This window comes from Simochromis diagramma, unplaced genomic scaffold, assembly GCF_900408965.1.
Source record: "Simochromis diagramma unplaced genomic scaffold, fSimDia1.1 OVJJ01000307.1, whole genome shotgun sequence".
Classification (NCBI taxonomy): domain Eukaryota; kingdom Metazoa; phylum Chordata; class Actinopteri; order Cichliformes; family Cichlidae; genus Simochromis; species Simochromis diagramma.
This window is the reverse complement of record NW_024386786.1, coordinates 489,970-510,351: the sequence shown is the minus strand read 5'-3', so window position 1 is coordinate 510,351 and position 20,382 is coordinate 489,970. Positions and strand designations below refer to the sequence as shown.

Genomic DNA, 20,382 nt, shown 5'->3' with positions numbered 1-20,382 from the left:
GACAGACAGACAGTGGTGGAGGTGAGGCCGCGAGTCCGGCTCACTGGGCTGCTAACCACGAGGCTTACCGATGGTAGCAGAGTGTTTGGGGCTGGAAGCAGACCCCTGCTGGTTAAAATGATGGTGCAAGTTCCCAGCTGCAAAGAGAGCAGAGCCGACAAACTGATGGGACAGCCACTCGAGAGACACGGGAGGCATGTCGAGTAAGCATTTGTGTCAGTAAAGAGACAGAGAGAGAGAGAGACAGTGGGTGAGACAGGACAGTGAGAGGGGAGGACAGAAAAGAGACAGACTCAGTCCCTCCAGGAATGAGCTGACTTTTGCATTTCTTATTTAAATGACAAAGGTTGTTGCAATTAACTGAATCGAACTGGCAACCCCCAGATTAAATCTTTTATGCAACACTGACAAAAGTGAGGTCGTTTGGTTTTTACTTTGCATTGTGAAGCAGCACGCGAATATCCTTAAACGGCCATCTCAGGTATAGAAGCCACACCCACCTGCTATTAAAGTCTATTTGCAAGTGGCAGCCAATGAGAATAAAGGTTTTTCAAATGTTACAAAGAACAATTATTTTGAACTGTGACTCATACAAAGCACCTCTAGCAGAGTCTAGAGTTGGAAACATGCACAGTGGGTCCTTTTAAGCAAAGTTCCAACTCTTTAAAGTGCAGATTTTCACCGTCTTTCTCTTTTTATGATTGCAAGCTGAGCTTTAGAGAAACCGTTGGACACAAGAGACTGAAAAGACACTGACGTTTTCTAGCAATTCAAAAGCTGAATTGTTATTCAACAATAAAAAAAAGATTTCTCAGCTCCTGTCTGTAAACTACACAAAAAAATCTAGTTTCATAATTTCTGCAGTTGCTAAAATGTGAAGCTTTGGTACTACAAGGCGCTCTTACCATTTTTACCTCAAGAGAATCAAGAGCAGCTAAATAAATAATTAAAAAAATCCACTATATTTGGCACATTTTTCATCTTTTCTTGGCTGGAATTTGCAATTTTCCAACCTTATTTGCAGAGTCAGAGAACAATCGAATTCCTAGAGAGGCTGAAAGAAGAGAGAGCTGGTTTAGTGAAAGACGAGACAGAGCGACAGAGAGATAAAGCAGAGGTAAAGAGAGAAATGTGTGTGTGTTTCATTTCTGTGATTTTCCTGTGTGAGAAAACAGAAACATTCATGTCCTTCTGATAATCACCAGAGAGGAAAAACTTTGTGAAATCACACAAACACTGCATTTAATTCTATGATCGTGTTGACTTTAGTGTTCTAGTGTTTGCAGCATTTTTCCTCAGCAGATTCAACACAAAGCTCCTCTGTGTGTGGGCAACATAAGCATTTAAATAGGAGTGGAGGTTTTTCTTATATTAAAGCTTAAATCATGAGATTCAGCCTGAACATTTCATACAGAAATATAAAATAAATGTTGACCAAAACATCCCCCTGTGGTAGTACTATTTAGAAAAAAGTGACAGTCAACATAAAGGAACCTTTAAAAGACACTTTTTAAAACACTGATGAGCCAAAACATTGGGACCACCAGTCTATTAACCTGTTAGTACTTTCTGTGTGCCTAAACCAGCTTAAGCTGCTCATTTCTCCCATACCCGACATAATACCCCGCAAAGCTGGCTGTTCGTGCAGACTGAAACAATTATTCAGGGTGAGAATTTGACTCTATCCCAGGCTACTTAGTCTAACCATATGCGTTATTTAGGCACCATATCTTGTTTCTCCTGTGTGATAAAAAGAATTCACTTTCATGATATGTTTGTGTCTCATTTTGGCTGTAAATTACAATCAATAGAAGAGTGAAGGGAGGGTGGAGAGAGTGTGCATACATAACTTACAGCTTTTTTAGGATATAATTATTAAATTTATCTGTGATACTAGTAGGTATATGGAAACTCCCTTAAGGTTGAAATCTGTTTGTCTTGTTATACAGATGAGCTGCACAGTCTGTGTTTCAGGATAAGCTAACATTATGAAGTTGCAACAATCAGAGTACCTGCTGCAGCAGACGCAGGTTTCCATCCCGTGCTTTGCAGAGAAAAGAGCGCTGGCATGCTGTGGATGCTGTTGCAAGAGCACACGGCATAAAGGTGACCGTGACTGAGTCACTGCTCAAATTAATAGCAGGCCAAAGTCCCCCAAATGCTACACTCACCCTGCGGAAAACACTGGCTGGAGACGGCACAACCAAAATGATTGTAACTGTGTCCAATGATCTTGTCATCTTCACACAGGTTTAAATTATTTATAAAAGGGAGTGAGTGTGTTTGCAATTGAATGTCAGTTAAGCTGTTTATGATAAACCACAGTTAACTTTGGTAAAATGTTAAAAATCAGAAATCTGTTGCTGAGCTACATACACGGAAAACCTAATTTAAGAAAAAACTTCATATTAACTACTTACAGTCAGAGTCCAGCCAGAAGCTCATACATATTAAATAGAAACTCAGATGGTCCTCCACAAATAGTGACATAGTTGATTGCAAAATGACATAACCTTTCTTTTATATAGAAACATAAGCAGAGAACAACTAAATGGCAGCCAGTGAATCAGACCCTTGATTGCAAACAGATGTGTTGGAGACAAGTTTGCAACATTTCTGCAGTCTGTCTGAGTTTGAACATTACACCAATTATTTGCAGACCTTCTCCAGTCTGTCTGTCAGTGACTGCATTCAGTCCGAGTTGGACCTCGATTGTTTGGAGACAAACTGACGCTCACCAGGTGGCTTCTGCAATTGCAAAACAATTGAAAGTGGAAAGTAACCAGCTTGATTGCAACAACAACTAGTTGCAATCATTTGTAGACTGGGAAAAAAAAAAACAAGTGCAATCACTGGACAACCAAGATTTTCCTGGTTGCCAGGAGTTTGGTGTCCTATTGAGCGAGTGGTTAGACCAGGAAGTATCCTCATCCTCCCAATGGGCAAATTTAAGCAAAGTTATTTCCTTCATCTGTGAGTGGTCAAAATGTTTCAGCTCGTCTGTGTGCAGGTCATGTTTGTGCAGAAATATAGAAAGTTGAATGCGAATTAACCTTTAAAAAAACAAAACACATCTCTAAACATTTTATTTTTCAGATTTAAAAACTGTTAAATTCAATTATATTTTTATGTTTTAATTCAGATGAATACATTTTTGCAAGATCACTTGAGTAAAGAGCAGAAGGTGAATCCAGACAGGAAGCAAACCCTTTAAAAGTCTGAATCCATGTTGTTTCATTTCAAAAGACCCTCTGAGATTACTGATGTTAAACAATAATCTCAGGGGGCTTTTTTAAATGAAACAACATCTGGCAACAATTCACTCACAACAAATGTATTCCACCTGAAGTAAGAAGTGTGTTGCTGATATTTGAAACAAGAGCAGCGACAATTACCACCTTTTCCACTGGGGACGAGACAAGCTGGCCTCATTCGAATGCTCGTTTAACCTGAATATAATAATCGTCACTCACTGCGGTTGTCTTTGATCTGCAGGATGGGGGTGTACAGGTTTTTGGATGTGCGTCCGTCTGAGGTGGTCGTCAGCACTGTGCTGTTGTTCCTCTCGCCCTGCTGCACGGGGCTCGACTGGTGACGCAAGATATCCACCAGTGATCTGACGCAGCAGCGGGAGGACGGAGGGAGAGAAGCACGAGGGCAGAAAGACAAGAGGAACACAACAGATGTGAGGAGAATAGTGAGAAAAGATCATGTGGAGGAAACATTTTCTCAGTCAGTTATTACTTTACTTCAGAGCACTTTCCAAATGTGTCCAAAGCAATCCTATCATTGAAAATAATGCAGTTACGTTTCACTTTGATCTGTTTGTAAATCTTCTAAAACCTCAATCTCACAAGTCTTAAAAGTTTTCATGTTCCGCTGCAAACTGAGACGTTTTAACACCTCACCTCTGGCTGAAGATCATTATTATTATTATTATTAATATTAATATAATCTCATGTGTAACATATAATCATTTACCAAGATAGCAACAACTAGATTAAAAGGAGACATGAATAATTGGTTTCATAGACACAATTTCTGTAACTGAAAGCTGAAATGAGTCTTAAACCTGCATTGTTTCCAATGGCCAGCAGGGGGAGACTCCCTCTGCTGTTCCAGGTTCATTGAAGTCTATGAAAAAAAGACCCCACCGGTCACCTGATTTATGACCTCAGTAAACACCTTCCTGACTAGTTTAGGGGCTCAGTCACTAGTTTCTTGTTTAATACAACAAGCGTATTTTATAAGTTATAGTATGGCTTACTTAAAGTACCTTTTAGGGCAGAAATGACTTGTGATTGACAAGTTAGCCATATGCACCTCTACAGGTGACTAAGATGATTCTCTTCAAACTAGGACTTCACCCATCTTTATATGCAGACATTTCACAGATATTTATTGATCATAAGCATACGTTTTGCATTTGAATTTTTAGAAAGACAATTCAATTTAACTTTTTTCTCTGAATGGTCTTTTCTTAGCAGCTTTTAATGCCTGGCAGAATCTGGCTTCACCGTCCGTGCTCCTCGTGGATAGCATCGGGTTTCGTGTCTTTGCTGTACGTCTAAACTGAGAAGCCAAGCAGCCGTCCAGCAGTCTCACCTGGGCATGTTGATGTCTCGGTTTCGGGGTCGACGAGCCACCTTGCTGAAGGCAATCCTGACGCCCACGGCCACCACCACAGTGAAGGAGATCACACCTCCGATCACATAGGCCGTGCTGTTTATAGAAAAGAAATTACATCAGGGCACTCAGCAGGAAAAACTACACGCTTTTCAGCTTCTTTTTCATTTTATAGTAAATTTTCAGTACGATTCATGTCTCTAGCTTTAATTGGGAATGATATTGTACTTCAAGTACAATTAGGGGCGCATCAATAGAAATTCATAGGTGATACTATTTTTCCTCGTGTTGCAGGATCAAACAAGAACTCTGTTTCATTGTTAAAGGTTTTTAGCTCCTCTTCAAGCAATTTTTTAAACACACAGCACAAACTTTTTTTTCTTTTTTTTTTACAAATAGCGTTTACAGAAAGTGTTACAAATTTTTAGAAAGATTTTAGTGCTTATGCAATTACTTCAACTTGTTTTTACCCTTGATTTCTTAAAAATGTGCTCAAAATTAAATGTCCAAAAGAATACCAACTCTATACCCCTGAAATTCATCTGTAAATAATAAATATGCAAATACATTATTTTTTAAAAACATTTAATGCAAATATTACTCATTAAATTAACTTGTTTCTGTCAAGATCGGGAGGTTATTTTGACTAATTATGCTGCTCTTTATTTATCTTTGCTTTCGAGATGATTCTAATATATTGTACTTTTCCTCTGATGGCTCTGTGACTGACGCATCCAGACTCTGACCTGCTGCTCTGCTGCGGATACGTCTCAAAGTCGGGGTTGGTTTTCACCGTGGGCACAGTGACGGGGACCTGCGGGTCAGCCCAGTCGGGGGACTTGTAGTTGGTGCAGGAATCCTGATCTAGCCGGTTCCTCTGGTGCTCGCAGCAGAACCGGTAGTGGCAGGTGCCGCAGCAGTAGATGTAACTGCCCTGGGAGCAGTTGAACGAGTTGTCAAAGTGCCCCATCACATCATAGTAACCCCTGCGGAGTAAAGTTGGTAAAAACGTACCATTAATGCCGTCGTGTACCACGCCTCTGCTGCTTAAGATTCTTCTTTGACCCTGAAAGTTCACAGGATGTGAGCGTTTGGCATGCATCATAATTTCGATTTCTGCCAATACAATCTTCTCCCACATCTTTACCTCCTGACGCTACATTAAAGTACATTAAAGACAGAACTCTTAAAAAAAAAAAAGAATGGTTATTTTCACTAAAACACTGGTGAAAAAATAATAACAGAATAGAGTGAATGTCCACAAACTGGTAGAGCTGTGAAGCCTAGTGCTGTGATCTGGAGCTTGAAATATTAGTGAAATCTGAAAGCCATTTGTAAATTTACTGCCAGTCCTGAGCCTCTTTTAAGTGTCTGTGATACTCCATATCTCAGGAATGCAATACCCAGCAAACAACTGAGTGAGCTGCCTTTGTGTTGCATATGCGTAGTATACCGTTTATATGACATTACTGCTACTCAGTGTTAAAATCATGCTTATTTGACAGTTTCTGCAGACTTTATCCACTATATGATCTTATGTTTAGCTGCCTGCTGTGCTGTCTGACCAGAGATTTATGTCACTGTTTTAAACTCTAGATTTAGGACAACTGTCAAGGGTCATGCTGGGTCCATTTAATGGATCAACTGGTCAAATACTGGACATTTTTTTCAAAACTGTGATCAAGCTTATTTTAATTCTACTCGGGTATATTTGCAGTTGCTGTATTGTGTAGTTAAAGTTTTACGTAGGTGCATCCCAGGCTAGGCTCTAGGCTCAGGCTTTGGGGCCCCATTATACAGTGCCATCGCCAAAGCTCTGTAGCATTTATGCCTGCATGTAGGGTGCTATTGTCGCCACTCAGACAAAACCTCCACATCAGTGCTGATGTAGGAGGAGAAAAAGTCAAAAGCTGAAGCAAAGAAATCACATTTTTGTCCAAAGTCTCCTTTTTTCAAACTGTGATGGTACCGGCACAAACCGTGTGAGGTTACAAAAACTGAGAGGTGCACAACTGAGCACAACACCACCAAAGCGGAGGATGTGACATCACTGTTGTCTTGCCTTGTCATTTGCTGGGAGGAGAGTGGCAACATAACAGTCACATTAGGGTTATGTGGCTCTACATTAGGTGTGGATGCAGTAGTGGGAGGTTTTTGTTACTGCTTTTGAACTGGATTTGAAGCCTTTCATGGACTTCCCCTGACTGAGATATTACCTTTATTGTTGCAGGACCTCTCTGAGCACTCCGAGCTAAAACTCGTCGTCTCAAAGGCGATAAATGTTTTAGGTAAATCCTGCATTTGTTCTGCGGAGAGCTTTTTGGGCTCGCAGAGTAGCGCAAAGGAAAACGTAGAACGGAGCTCTGTCTTCACCGCAGCGCTTCGTGCTGCTTTCTTGTGCCTGAATGTAGCTGCTGTTGATAGTCGTAGCGTGTGGCTCGCCAACACACATCTGACTTAGAGCTGATTATACGTTGCTTAGCAACAGCAAGACGCCTCTCAGTGAAAAATATGAGCTTCTGTGAGATGAAGATCTGAGCTGAAGGAGGGGAATCATGATGTGCCTCGCTTTTATGGCATCCAGAGTGATCAAGCCATCACATTGATGGATGTAAATTAGGGCGATAAAAAGATCCGCAGGCCTTCGACGACGAGCAAAACTTCAGCACAGCGGAAGATATAAAACAAGGAAAATCGTGATATTTCAACTACATTTTTATTAAAAGCCATTTACGTTCATGTAATCTGATGTTTCTGTCTAGAATTTACTTTTTTTAATTCACATTTTGTATGTCAACTTAACCCCAGAACTAAAAATGCCTGAACAGCTGCTAAGAATTTAATTTCTGACCCGATTGTGGAATATGAGTTATGTCAGCTGTGGAAGAATCGGATGCTTCTCTTGGTACCATGACAAAACACATGTTGATGCTTTAACAGCTCACTCTGCTGACCTGCTATTCCTAATGGAGTATAGTTTTTCAAAACAGATTAAAATAGTTTGGATTAGAGATACACTGATCCAAGCTTTTGTGCTCTGATACATTATCGAGACCTTGGCTTCAGCCCCACAGATTGGTCACACTGTTGCATCCACAATTTTCAACTCTGGAACAGTTACAAAAATGTATCTAATGTAAAATGTATATAGATATTTGGAATGATTTTAGCTGACAAAAATGTGTTTCCATGTCCAAAGATTTCATTTTAGGTTACCTTAATAATTTAGCACTTATCCTCCTTTCCTGCTCAAACAATAAAAGATGTATTTACGTGTCCTGTAATTCGAGTTAGCTCATACTGATGTCTCATCCAGTAACATTTCTTTGACATAATTATAGACTGTATATAAAGGATGGATGTAGGCATTGTGATATGACTCAGTGGTTGGTGAAGTCCCGTACTGAAGCTTTGAGTTCAGCTTTTTGACCGTCAGTGTCTGCTTTCAAATAAAGACATTACAGTCAAGGGATAATTCTGACTAAGGACACTGCATGCTCATACAGCACACATGGGCTCAACCCCATTCCGTTCCTATTTGATTAGAGAGAGTGTAAAATGTGAATGCAGCTTCCTAGTCTGAAAAATAAAGCCAACATTGTAGCAGACGTATAAAAGTCACTAAGATTTTTCAAATTTGGAACCATTCTACTAAAACTTATGGAGTTTAGCATTATTCAGCACAACATGCATCATGTTTCAGCTGAGCAGTTCAAAATGTGGCCGTATACTTTTTCCAAATTATTAAGAACTCCTGAGAAAACTGTTACCCGACTCTGTCATAAAGCACAGCCTTCTTTACTGTTCACGTGACTCTAACATGGGACAATAATTTACCAAATGGCCATGCAATAAAAAAACACTTCAAGCTAGAAAATGAGATTATAAACTCATTTGGAAAAGTTTTACTAACTAGTTAAAAATCAAGTGAGTCGCGATAATTTTTCCATAGATTTTTACAACAGCTAACTTCTCTCTGCAGTTACAAGAGTCTCCCCCTGCTGGAGCTAAGACAGAATGCAGGTTTAAAGCGCCGCCATTGCATCGGCTTTCTGTTTAAAACGCCTCGACTTTGTTCATCTTTAATATTCATTTTATGGACATTAGTTAAAAGTTCTCACAACTAAAAGAGCCCACATACAGAAACATGTTCCATTAGCTTTTAAGAAGCTTTAAAAAAACAGTGATAAACACTACACAGAATTTCTGACAACATTACTTGCACAGGTCCACATCCACCAGCTGTCTCGGGGCTGGAGCCACCTGGGCCGCACCGAGGGGAGGCTTCAGTGCTGCCGTTACGTTCCTTGGCAACATGGTCTGAGGGAGGGGCTTTGGTGGCAGCTCAGCCATGACCGGTGGATCATCCCCGTCCTCCACCTCTGCCGCTTTTGGCGGCACTTTGGGTCCGGCAGGCAGCCGTGGGAGTGGCGGCTTGTAGCCCGTCAGGAGGAACAAGGTGGTACTCGTTTTACCAGAAGCGGCAGAGCCGCCCCTGCCGGTCAGAGTCCTGATATCACCATCGACAGCGCGTCGCCGAGTGGTGATGGTTACAGTGGAAACAGCGAGGCAGGAGAAAAGCAAGAGGATAAGGGATAAGCAAAGCATCCCCTTTAATATTTTAGACGTCATTGTTTTATCACAAAGTTCTCAAGCCAAAAAAGTCACAAACAGCTTCAAATGTCAGCGAGATCCTCCAAAAAAAACCTCCATTACGAAAAGTTTTATCTGCAGTCTGATGAACTAATCCCTTGGGTTGGATTTCAGCAGATTCACGTTGTTCGAGCAGTGTTTCATGAATGCGTTTGGCGTGTCACTCCGTCATCTGAATGTAAACATTTCCGTCTGAATACAAATCCTTCCCATAAGCAGCGTTTGTAAACATTGAGGTCTTTTAGAGTTTTTTAGGCCCTATGCGATGTGTCTGTACAATGGCTGTAGACCTAAAGTAATCTAACTTAAAATTGATTAGAAATAGAGAATAATGTGGGTTTGTTTTATGGCAGCAGGTATTAAATGTTTAATTTTGGTCTGTCGGTCGACAAAGTGCCGTTTTACAGTCCGTTGGCCTAAAATCTTCAAAACAGGCAGTATTGAGACGTTTTCTGTAAACAAAATGAGTATGAAAAACTGTAAACTCGTCGTGTAATGACTCGTCCAGAAGAAGAGTCCTATGTCTCTGAATGCAGGGTGTTCTGGGAGCTGTTTATGGCACAAAAGTCATGTAAGAAACTGCAATGGAAACTGTGGTCTGTAAACATTTAGCGCTGAATGTAAACTTTGTGTTCAATGAGCTCTGACAGATGCTGGGTGTATTCTTCTCGGAGTTTGGCACTTCTGTTGTCCTGGGTGGAGAACTAATGTGTGAAAATTATACATGGAAATGAAATCAAATTAAACATCGAGCTCCGTGTGTCTCGTGTCTGTAAACAACAGTGCTGGCAGCTTTAGAGATCTCAGCTCTGTTTGGTGAACAAGCTGAGAGGAAGTCCGTGTAAATTTGGCACAAGCTGTTACTTAAACTTCTCTTACGCCACGCTCACAGTTTGCCCAATAAACCAAATCTCCCTTTCAAAGAATTTAGAGGAAGAGGAGCAGTAAAGGTCAGTATGCTTGAAATTTTGGTTTCGAACAATGGAACGGTGAATTTATGAGTCGTGGGCTGTGAGCGCGACTAATAAAGGTACTATCACTGACGGCATTAAGCAGCATCAAATCTATAAGAAAGAAGTCCTTCCAGCAGCTACCGGAGGACAGACATCAGTTCATTAAGCGAGCGTGTCAAGGCATTCACAAAAGAGTGATCGATGGCGAGGATCTGGTGGATGAATTACAGGAAGAGACGACAGAACAAAGCGAGGATCTATGTGCGTTTGATACCCTCGCGCGAGTGTCTTTGCTCTGAATTTAGCTTGGCCCAGCAGAAGAGGACGAAGGAGGGCTTGGGCCCGGTTCTAGCAGGGCAGCGAGGTTCTGCCCACAGAACAGACATGAAACTGTCCGGATTCATCCGTCAAGACAGAGGAACGCAGGGTGATGACGGGAACTCGACACGGCCACTGCCACGCTTGACACCGCAGGCTGTGCGATCTAAAAACACGCAGGTAGAAAAAACTTACAAAGCCGCTCTTTCATCCAAAGGAATGAAATTTCGGGTCATTAGCAGTTTCTTCATCGACTCCCTGAATGTGTGTGTGCGTGCACCGACGTGACTGAGGATCACTTTGTTGTAGAAACCTTCAACATCGTGAGCTCTGTAAATGTATTCGTATGGCTGGTGTTCAGTATGGCTTTAGGTTATGTTCTTTTTTGTTATTTTTAAATATCTTTACAAATTTGATTTCCTTCCACAAAAAAATGAAAGTACAGTGAAAGGTTTTAAATTGCATGTTTTTAATAGAATAAAAGGAAGAACGCAAAAAAGGTTTAAGAGGTCACTGGGAGTAGATAAAGGGGGCTTTTTAGGTTGTTCGGCGCGGCGTAATCAAGAGCCACGTGTGGAAGAAACAGAAGACGACAAAAGGGCGAGAGGCCTCTCTCGTAGAAGCGACTGGAAGAAGGAGATAGGCAAAGTGTCAACAGTGTTTCACAGCGCAGACTGAAACGACGGCGTACCTCCGAGCCTTTGAGATAGCAGCAGCGGTGGCGGTGGTGTTGCCTCTGTTTATCTGTTTGACGTGGCTCGTGTTGCCTGTCAGTCAAACGCCGTCAGAGTTATCACAGCTTACCACACGCCTCCTCTGCTATGCATAACCATGAGCAGACCGACAGCTGGAGGATTTGTCTATAAAGCACTTTGAACCAATAATGCACTGATCGCCGCCCCAGTGAGAAAAATCACGAAGTTCTAACATTAAAAGCAGCAAACACCGACCAAACGGAATGGATATATAAACTTTTACAGACGTTATCTTGAAATTCAATGTGGTTTTAATGGGACGTTGGATGTTTTAATGTATTTGTGGGTGATGTATCCAAAGCTGGGTGACTAAATAAACTCTTTATATGAAGAGTTGTAGATTTTTTTGCTTCTTCTCTTGACACAGTCGGTTTGGCACCTGGTTTTGGTTGTGATTGGAACAAAAGAGCAGTCAGAAATCGTGATTCCAACCACATAAAAATAAAAAGAGTGGAAAAGGAGCAGGAAGTGTTCAGAGCCTCGGCTCTGAAAACAGCTGAGAAAGTCCTCCAGGAAAACCTCCACTTGGCACAGGGACGGTCCGGATCAGATCCTTTACTCAGTTTCTTCAAGTCTTCCCGTCTCTCACAGGTTCGCGTCCACTTCTTCACCGGCTTTCACACTGCAACATAAGAACAGGAAACACAGGGTGTTGTAAGACGTTTTGCTGAGCTGGCTGTTATTGGTGCAGCGTTTCCACGGAGATATACTCAACTTATGGTGGGGGATGGGCATGCTGTGAAAGGATGCTTTCAGAATTAAACCAAGTTGTTTGTGCTTAATAAATAACTGGCCAAGCTAATCAAGTTGCATTCCACGTTCATAGACTGCAGCTGGCAGTCCTCGCTCTGCTCTGCAGCCTTGCCACATGAACCAGCGCTCCACCCGCTGCAAGTTCTGGTTAGGATGACCTTCACTGCAAAACAAGAACTACTACTGCAGTCTGACCACAGCAGCACAGCAGCAACGTGGCAGCAGGTTAACTTAACACAGCAAGAGAGAGACACTTCATCTATGTATTTATTAGTGACTGAACTAATATTACTATATTATTAACTATATTAGTAATATTAGGGTTTGGTGGCATGTTTAAAATGTGTCTGTTTCCAACCAGAATTTGCTGTTATACTTGTGAGGTGTGTGCACCGAGCAAAGCAGAAGCCACATTACCTACTTTATTTTGGTTTTAATTTGGAGTAAACAACTGTTTTTCTTTTTGGTTGTGCTAGCTTGTCTCCTCTGCTTTGCTCTCTGTTTCACCGTGTGCATAAGCTCCTCCCCCTACACAGAGCGAAAGACCAACACTGGGAACCCCCCCCCCCCAAAAAAAGCCTGCCAACATACTGTATCAAAGTATGGTACGGCAGCTGCACCGAGGCGGACTGAGCGAGTAGTCAAGGCAGCACAGAAGATCATCGGCTGCTCTCTTCCCTCCCTGATGGGCATTTATTCTTCCCGCTGCCTCAGCAGAGCAGCAAACATCATCAAAGACAGCTCCCACCTTGGTTTTAACCTGTTCAGCCTGCTTCCCTCAGGGAAGCGCTACAGGTGCATCAACACAAAGACCCACAGACTCAAGAACAGTTTCTTCCCAAAGGCCATAACCACCCTTAACTCATACACGCACCGATAACACAGTCCCACCCCTCCATTTTCCCATTTCCCCCTATAAACCACCACTGTGCAATACCATGTTCTATGTGCAATAACCCGAATTGTATATACATCACACTATTTATTTACACATTTACTTTTTTACATCAGATTGTATATTTTTACATTTCATATATTTTGTTTCTGTTAATACTGCTCATATGTATATAGTGCTGCAGAACTGTTGGAGATGCTCTGTATCTCACTGAAAAAATGTATAGTGACATGAAGGCATTCTATTCTATTCTATTCTATTCTATATTGTCAAAACAAGGCCACAGCTAATTTAAAATGACCACTCCTGGTCTGAAATGTTTACACGATGGAGGGGTTAATGCTGCACACCTTTTTCTTCTGTTCACAAGGAGATTTTGAGACTGGCTTTGTTACTTCCTGTGTCAAGAAACAAAACCCTAGAATTTAAGTTGAGATTGAATTTAGGCAGGAAATCCGTTATTAGGGCAACTGCGAAACAAGCCAGGAGGCTGGTGGTAATTTCCTATACTACTCTTGCATTGAGTACAGCTTCTTGACACTGAAACTGTGCTCAGCTGAAGGAGCTACAGCACACAAACATACACAAAAAACATCAGCTGACAGAGGAGATGGGAGCAGCTGTGATGCGACTTTGATAAAAAAGAGAGCAGACGACATGACAGATGCCATATGGACTCATTTGACAGAAGGACAGAGGAAAGACAGACCACAGATGTGTGTCTGTGTGTTTGTGTGTGTGTGTTCTGTTTGCAAAATGAGGCCTCCAGTGTTGGGAGTGGGAGGCATGCATAAGAGCGCTCTCAGGAAAAAAAAAAATCTAACGCACCCTCATTTTCTTGCTCTTAATTAATGCTTGTAGTTTACACTTAAATCTGCTCTGACTGACATTTATTTCCTGTGACATCACATAAAGTCTACAGTCATCTTGTTTAAAAAAAAAAACATGCAAGTTTCATAAAAAACATGGCATCATAATGCAGTGACAAACTAATGTAAAGCAACAAACGAACAGATATTATTTAGGTTATTCAATGCATCAGCTATTCTTCATATGCACATGCAACAAATCTCTGATCTGGGAATCAGGGATCATTATATTATCCTACTTCATATAACTGTCAGAGCAGGAGCAGAGAGCAGAAATGAAGATGGAGAATTAAATGTCTCTACGGGGCTGTGGATGAGGAGCTTAATGGCCAAATTGTCCCTGAGAAGTATTTTCTTAGGTTTTATTTTAAGTTATCAAAGTGTTTAAAGTATGTAAATCAACTAAAGCCTAAATGTGTTTTACTTTCAAAAAAGAAGAAAGAAACAGTATTAAGGGTTTTTCTTCACTGGGTCAGTGTCTGGCTGCACTGGATGCAACTCAGGGGTTAGAAGAAGGATGAAGTCACTTAATGATGCAACAACATTTTCTATTACAGGAAGGGAGCAAAATATTGAAAAAAAAAACTGATAGAACAAACAAAACAAGAGTTAAAATAGAAAATTTCATCCAGTTTTATTTTCTCCTTGAAAGCAAAGGCAGCTTTTATTCTAATCAGTTCATTCATCTATAACCCGGTGTGCTGCTATCTACAGTTATTCCACTAGGAAAGGATCTAAATATATTTTGGATCTCAGTGTTTACGTGAATGGACAGCAAATATTAGTTTTCATAATCCACAGAAAAAATAATGACAGATCAGGTATTGTTTTCTTAATTTATACACGTGCGTGTATCCATCTGTAATAAAGAAAAATCACTCTGGGGTCACACCAGGAACAATTCCAGCATATTAATAACTATTTGCTGTGGCGAACTCTTGTTTATAATGCAGCTTAGAATAAAAAGCTTAACTTCTGTAATTAGAAGCCCCAAATTACTCTGGCACCTCCAAAATCAAAATCCTGGCACTTCGCCTGACATATGCTACTACATGCCTCACAATGAAAACATACACTGCTGTGCAGCACGGTTAAATGAGAGAGGAAAATATCTAGCTGACTAGTCCAAAAGTGTGAACACTTAAAATTGGGTTAAAAAAAAATCGGTGTATAATAGAAAAGAGGTCTTGCTAACTACTAAAACATCTTTATTTCAATAGTTAGCTGCTGACTAACCAGGACGCCAACTTTTAATTTGTAGAGTCAAGTAGTAGAATCGATTCCCTCCCTTCTGGAGAAGCTTCATTAATGATTTGTCTTTTACAGTTAGATAACCGACTCTGAGACTATATTTGTAATACTTTGTGATCTTCCCTGTAATAAGTCTCCATTGAGGAACAAGACAGATGTTCTGACTGCCAGTTAAAAATCCAAATGAACAGTTTTTGAGGAAGACCGACTCCACATTAATTTGCAGGATGAACAATCCAATAGAGAAACAGGCAAAAGTGCAGTAAACACTTCAGAAGGTTGCACACGAGGAAACATGAAAGCTGGCTGCAAAGCTTGAGTAACAAAAAAGAGCAAAGAAAGGAGAACATCTGCAGGTATGAATACTGAGGACACTAATCCAACCCACTGAAGTGTAAGAAAAAACGAGACTTCAGAATAAAACAGGAAGCAGAACTGAATAATCAGTTCTCCAAACATTGAAGAAGAGAGAAATGTTCTTCCACACTTCTATTACCTCCTTTAGCAGAGGATACACTGGAGCATCGTTCATGAGATGGAAAGGAGATAATTAAATTCCATAATAGCAGCACACCCTCTGACCAGAAAGAACAAATAAAAAAGTGGGACAAATCATGTACATGCTACTTATAGATGCATTTGCACTTCATGCCATAACCTGCAGATATGTTTTAGACTTCACTAACAGGCTGTTAAACCCTCAGCTGAACTCGGCTGAAATCAAACCTGCCTTTTATTGAGATGTCACGTTGTGTGAAGAGGATAGATTTAAGTTCCACATGTGAGTTTAACAAAGTGTGTTTAAGGTTTAAGGTGTATAATTCAGTTTCCATTAGTAATAGCCATTCATGGATTACAGCTGTTAGGACTGTCATGATTTAATTTTTACTTTGAGTGAGCTTGGAGAAACGATGGATGAAGGGAATTTTAGTTCTGTCATTGAAATCCTAAACAAGGAAGAGAAAAAGAATTACACTGGATCACATCTCTGGAAGGAAAAAATTAGAAAATACAATTTATATTACTGTCCTCCTTCACACCCTTCCATCACCTCATGACATTTGATCAAGTTTTGATGCTCAATCATCCAGGTAAGAAAATCCCAGAAAGTTGATTCTGACTTGGATGAGACACAAAATGTTTCTTCTACTGAAAACACAACGTCTGAGATAAAGTGGTTAGAAAAAAGGAGTCAAGCCAGGATTGTACCACTGCAAGCCTGAGTGACATAAACGTCATGATCAGACTGCTCGGGTGTCGTGGACCTGACATGTAGTTACAATTGTGGAGCACGTGGGTTCCAGAGTAGGGTATGCCACAGGGTTCAGACGGGTTTGCGGGAAATAACTAAACACAAAAGTCCTGACCTAACTCATTTTTAGGTTACTCTCTTAATTCAAACTCTGTGAAAATACCTCCATTGTTTCATTTCTACATCTGACTGTTGCTTCTTTCTGGAGCAAAGAAAAATGAGATCAGCAGCAGGACAAGAATCAGTCCCCAGAGAAACAACAATACCTACAGCCAACAAAAGCTCCAAAGGCAAAACAAGCAACAGTGAAAAAAGAAGAAGAGGAAAAACGGAATTAATTATTAAATATAAAAGGTTGAAGAGAAGAGTATAAGAGAACAGGATGTTCCAGGGTTAGGGTTAGAGCTGACAGGAACTATTTCTTGAGTCACAGTAACCTCAATAACGCGGTCCTCTCTGCTGGAAAGTTCTGGGCGCTCTGCTGCCCTGACAGCCTGGCTTCACATCAGCGTGCCTCGACCCTCCGGGGGCTTTTCCGACTCGCTTCCTCAGATGTTGTAATTAAGAAGCCTCCGCTGACAAATAGTTTGACTTCCACTGGCTTTCTAGGCAGTAAGAGTATTAATTCAATAATAAAAAAATCAAAATCTATGAAAATGTGCGCACAAATAAAGATATCCAGACTTCATGGATTAACATGGAGGGGTTAACATTGCGCTCTTCTCCGGGAAGTCAAAGTGAGGGGATTTTAAATTCATTGCGAGCGTGTTTATCAAAGGATATGCTGCTTGTTATTGTGCATTAATCTGTGATTAAGGGTCAAATTTGCAGTGAAAGAGCGGTCAGGAATATAATGCAACATAAGGAAATGGCTCCAAAATGTCCTGTGTGCCCTGTTTAAACCTCCTAATGAAACATTTCCTACAATACACGGCAGATAAACGATTCCAAACAGGAAATCAGAGCGCCATTAAAGCAGCCAAACACACACGCTATTAAAAAATTAGGACCTTTGTTCCATCTTCCAGCCACGCGGCGACCTCTCTGCCCACCGTGTCTTCCTATCTTCCTGCATGTGCCCGAGCTGCTCTTGTTCTACCTGCCTCTGTGTGCGAATCTGTCCATCTGCATAGACCCCTGCTGGTCTCCCTGCTTTTCCTGTCCTCCTGCTGATCTCGGCCATTCGTCTTGCTGTGTGTGGTGCACACATGTATGGATTTGTCCTGCTGCCTGTATACCTGCAGCGCTGCCTCCCTGCCAAGAGTGCGCGCCAGAATACTAACATAGTGGATGGTGTAGTACAGCTGTGTCCCATTTACATCCTGCACACTAAAATATGCAGTATGTATAATTTATATAACCGTTTCTATGTGGATGCAGTGCACTGTTTAGCAGCAGTGTGTGATATGACAGGAAGCAGGGAGGAACATCACCTGCAGCTTAAGCTTTAAATTCCTATCAGGATGCCGGTTTGGTAAATTATCCCCCAAATTTTTATATTTTAAGATCTGAAATAAACTGAAGCTGCGATATAAACGTTATTAGATAGAATGTGATTCTCTAACGAGGGACTCCATCCCTATTGTATTGTGCTAGCAGGGAATGATTTCTGATTCTCAAAGGCAATGTTTTTAATTAATCTTGCTGTTTTAAGCGCCCTTCAGTAGCTCCTTTATTTCCTTCATGCAGTGAATTATGGGAAACTATTGTACATCGATATTAGACTCATAAATACAAGAGAAAAGTACCGTCAAGTGTAACTGGTTTGGCATTAATATGAAGTAGTGAATTTTACCTTTGACTTAGAATTTAGTTTTAGTAAAGTACTATAATAATCTATCAGAATCTTTAATATTCTACTCTAATCTTTTCCAATAGATTAGATGAAACGTTATTAATCCCTCAGGTGGGTTCCTCCGGGAAATTCAGTAATTTCAATGAACATTATCTACAGTAATTTATGCCAACTGCTGTAATCCTGAGGAAAATGTACTTCAAAATGCAGTTATTTTAAGCACCCTGTGTTACAAAACCTAAATGTATGAGTAATGCCTCCCTGAGTGATGCAAACATTCAGAGGCGTGGTGCCAGTCTGTCGACTCTCGGCCATATTGTGCTTCATTTACCATGAACCAGATAACCTATAGTTCAGTAGGCACATATGGAGCACTTAATCCCCGGTCACAGGGAGATATGAGGTCTCCAGCACTCACAGGAGAACAAAGTCATTCTCAAACAGCCAAAATTTATTTTAAAAAATGAATCCAGGCATTTGTATTTTCCTTTTGAATCTTTACAGGATGCATTCAGACCATCTTTCAGAGTCCCTATGACGCAACTGTACATGGACAATTGTTGAAAGTGATCATATCAGAGCTGCAGTAAGATATCAGTTGGATGTTTTCTGGACAAAAATCAGGAAATGAGATGACATTTAACCTGCTGATGTTAAACTTTGGTGCCACATCGATTTCGTGCTGGCTAAATGTGCAGAATAGAGCAAAGACATGCAAGCACCACACTTTATATTGATGGTTCATCTGCTCAGCTACAAAAAAACAACCCAAACAAAACAAACCTGACAGTATTTGCTACTGGCTGTCATTTTAAACACTGATATTAGCCACTTGGCCCAAACTCTGTCATGAGCATCACTTTGCCAAAGGATACTGTGAGCTGTTTTAGATACCTGCAGCTTTCTGTGTGTTCTGACTGCAGAAACCAGCCCTGTAGGAGAACATTTACCTCCTGAGCAGCCCTGAACAAAAAAGGGAGCAGGGAGCTGAGTTAAACCAATCTCAAGTTTGAAGCAAGTAATAAGAGAACAAATTAATAGGACAGAAGAATAGATGTAGATAGATAGCATCCCTACAGCCTGAAACCATCAGCTATAAACATAATCAGAGGTTATGATATGTAACCAATGTTCCCTCAGTTGTTGTTCTAACTTAGAACAGACGTCTTAATCAAAGCTGTTGTAAAATATCACTTCATCCAAAGTCAAACAATCCAAGAGCCATCTTGAAACAACTGAATTCCCTCATTTTGGTACTTATGTTATAGGATGAGCTAAACGAGCATGTCAGTGGGGACCGGGGCATCCATCTGGTGGCTCACACACTGCACACAGGCTCCAAGAACCAATTACAAGGGCTGTTCCTTCAAACATTTCTGCCCTGATTTCCTGCAGTGGCAAAAAATTAGCAAAAACCCAGGCAAGAAAATAGACTCATGAACAGAAGCCATACAAACTCTACAAAAACGAGCCACGGTTTGCAAGCAGGACCCGCCTGCTGTGAGGCAACACTGATAACCGCTGAGCCACCACGCTGAGATCGATCAGATAAAAAAATCAGATCCAAGAACACGGAAAACATGGAAAACTTGCATCCAGAAACAGAAATCAATAGATTGAAAGTTGTGGGAATTTCATGAACTACTGTGAGACAGCGATAGTTATAAGCATATCATTTTGTGTTATGTATCAACACACACAAATACTTAAGCACTGATGGCTGCCTCCAGCTTACAGTATGTGTGTATATGTCCCTGTATGTCTGTCCCGCTGCTTCATGCCTGCCTGACTTCCTCCTTTACAGAAACACACAAGCTTTAAAGACACAGACGCTCCCTGACAGGCAACGAGTTAGTGCAGCAGACCCCCGCTCCACCTCCCCATAACACACACATGTGCACACACTCCATCTCTCCTCTTCATCCCTCCATCCATTCACTCCCTCCCTCTCCGGCAGTGCGTGGGCTGAAGCATCTCTCTCAGAATAGCACTGCAGCATTGAAAAGAGAGAAAGCAAGAAAAAGAAAAAAACAAGAGGACAAGAAGAAGAAGAAGAAAAATAACGACTTTTGTTCCTGTTATTATCTGGATCGTCTTTTTTGTGTGTTTTCTGCAACGGTTTCAGTCAGTTCCGCTGACTTGCGTCCGTATCAACCATGTCGGTCGGCTGTCATCTCTCAGGAGTTTTTTTTATAAATATATATACATGATTCCTTTTTCTCATTCACTGTCTTCCTCCTCCACCTCCTTCCTCTTCTCCCA

General features: G+C 41.0%; 1 protein-coding gene across 2 annotated transcripts in view; it reads right to left on the bottom strand.

Moving 5' to 3' along the window:
- Window positions 1-20,382, bottom strand: part of shisa7b (shisa family member 7) — a 50,520-nt gene that overhangs the window by 17,656 nt on the left and 12,482 nt on the right. The window contains exons 3-7 of one of the 2 annotated variants that reach the window (XM_040022985.1): window positions 8,846-11,927; window positions 5,373-5,612; window positions 4,606-4,722; window positions 3,474-3,616; window positions 69-137 (exon numbers count right to left, since the gene is read on the bottom strand). In XM_040022985.1, the coding sequence (XP_039878919.1) occupies window positions 69-137; window positions 3,474-3,616; window positions 4,606-4,722; window positions 5,373-5,612; window positions 8,846-9,258 (982 nt within the window). In that variant the 5' untranslated portion in view covers window positions 9,259-11,927. The remainder of the gene's footprint in view (window positions 1-68; window positions 138-3,473; window positions 3,617-4,605; window positions 4,723-5,372; window positions 5,613-8,845; window positions 11,928-20,382) is intronic. The other variant, XM_040022986.1, reaches the window with a different exon arrangement.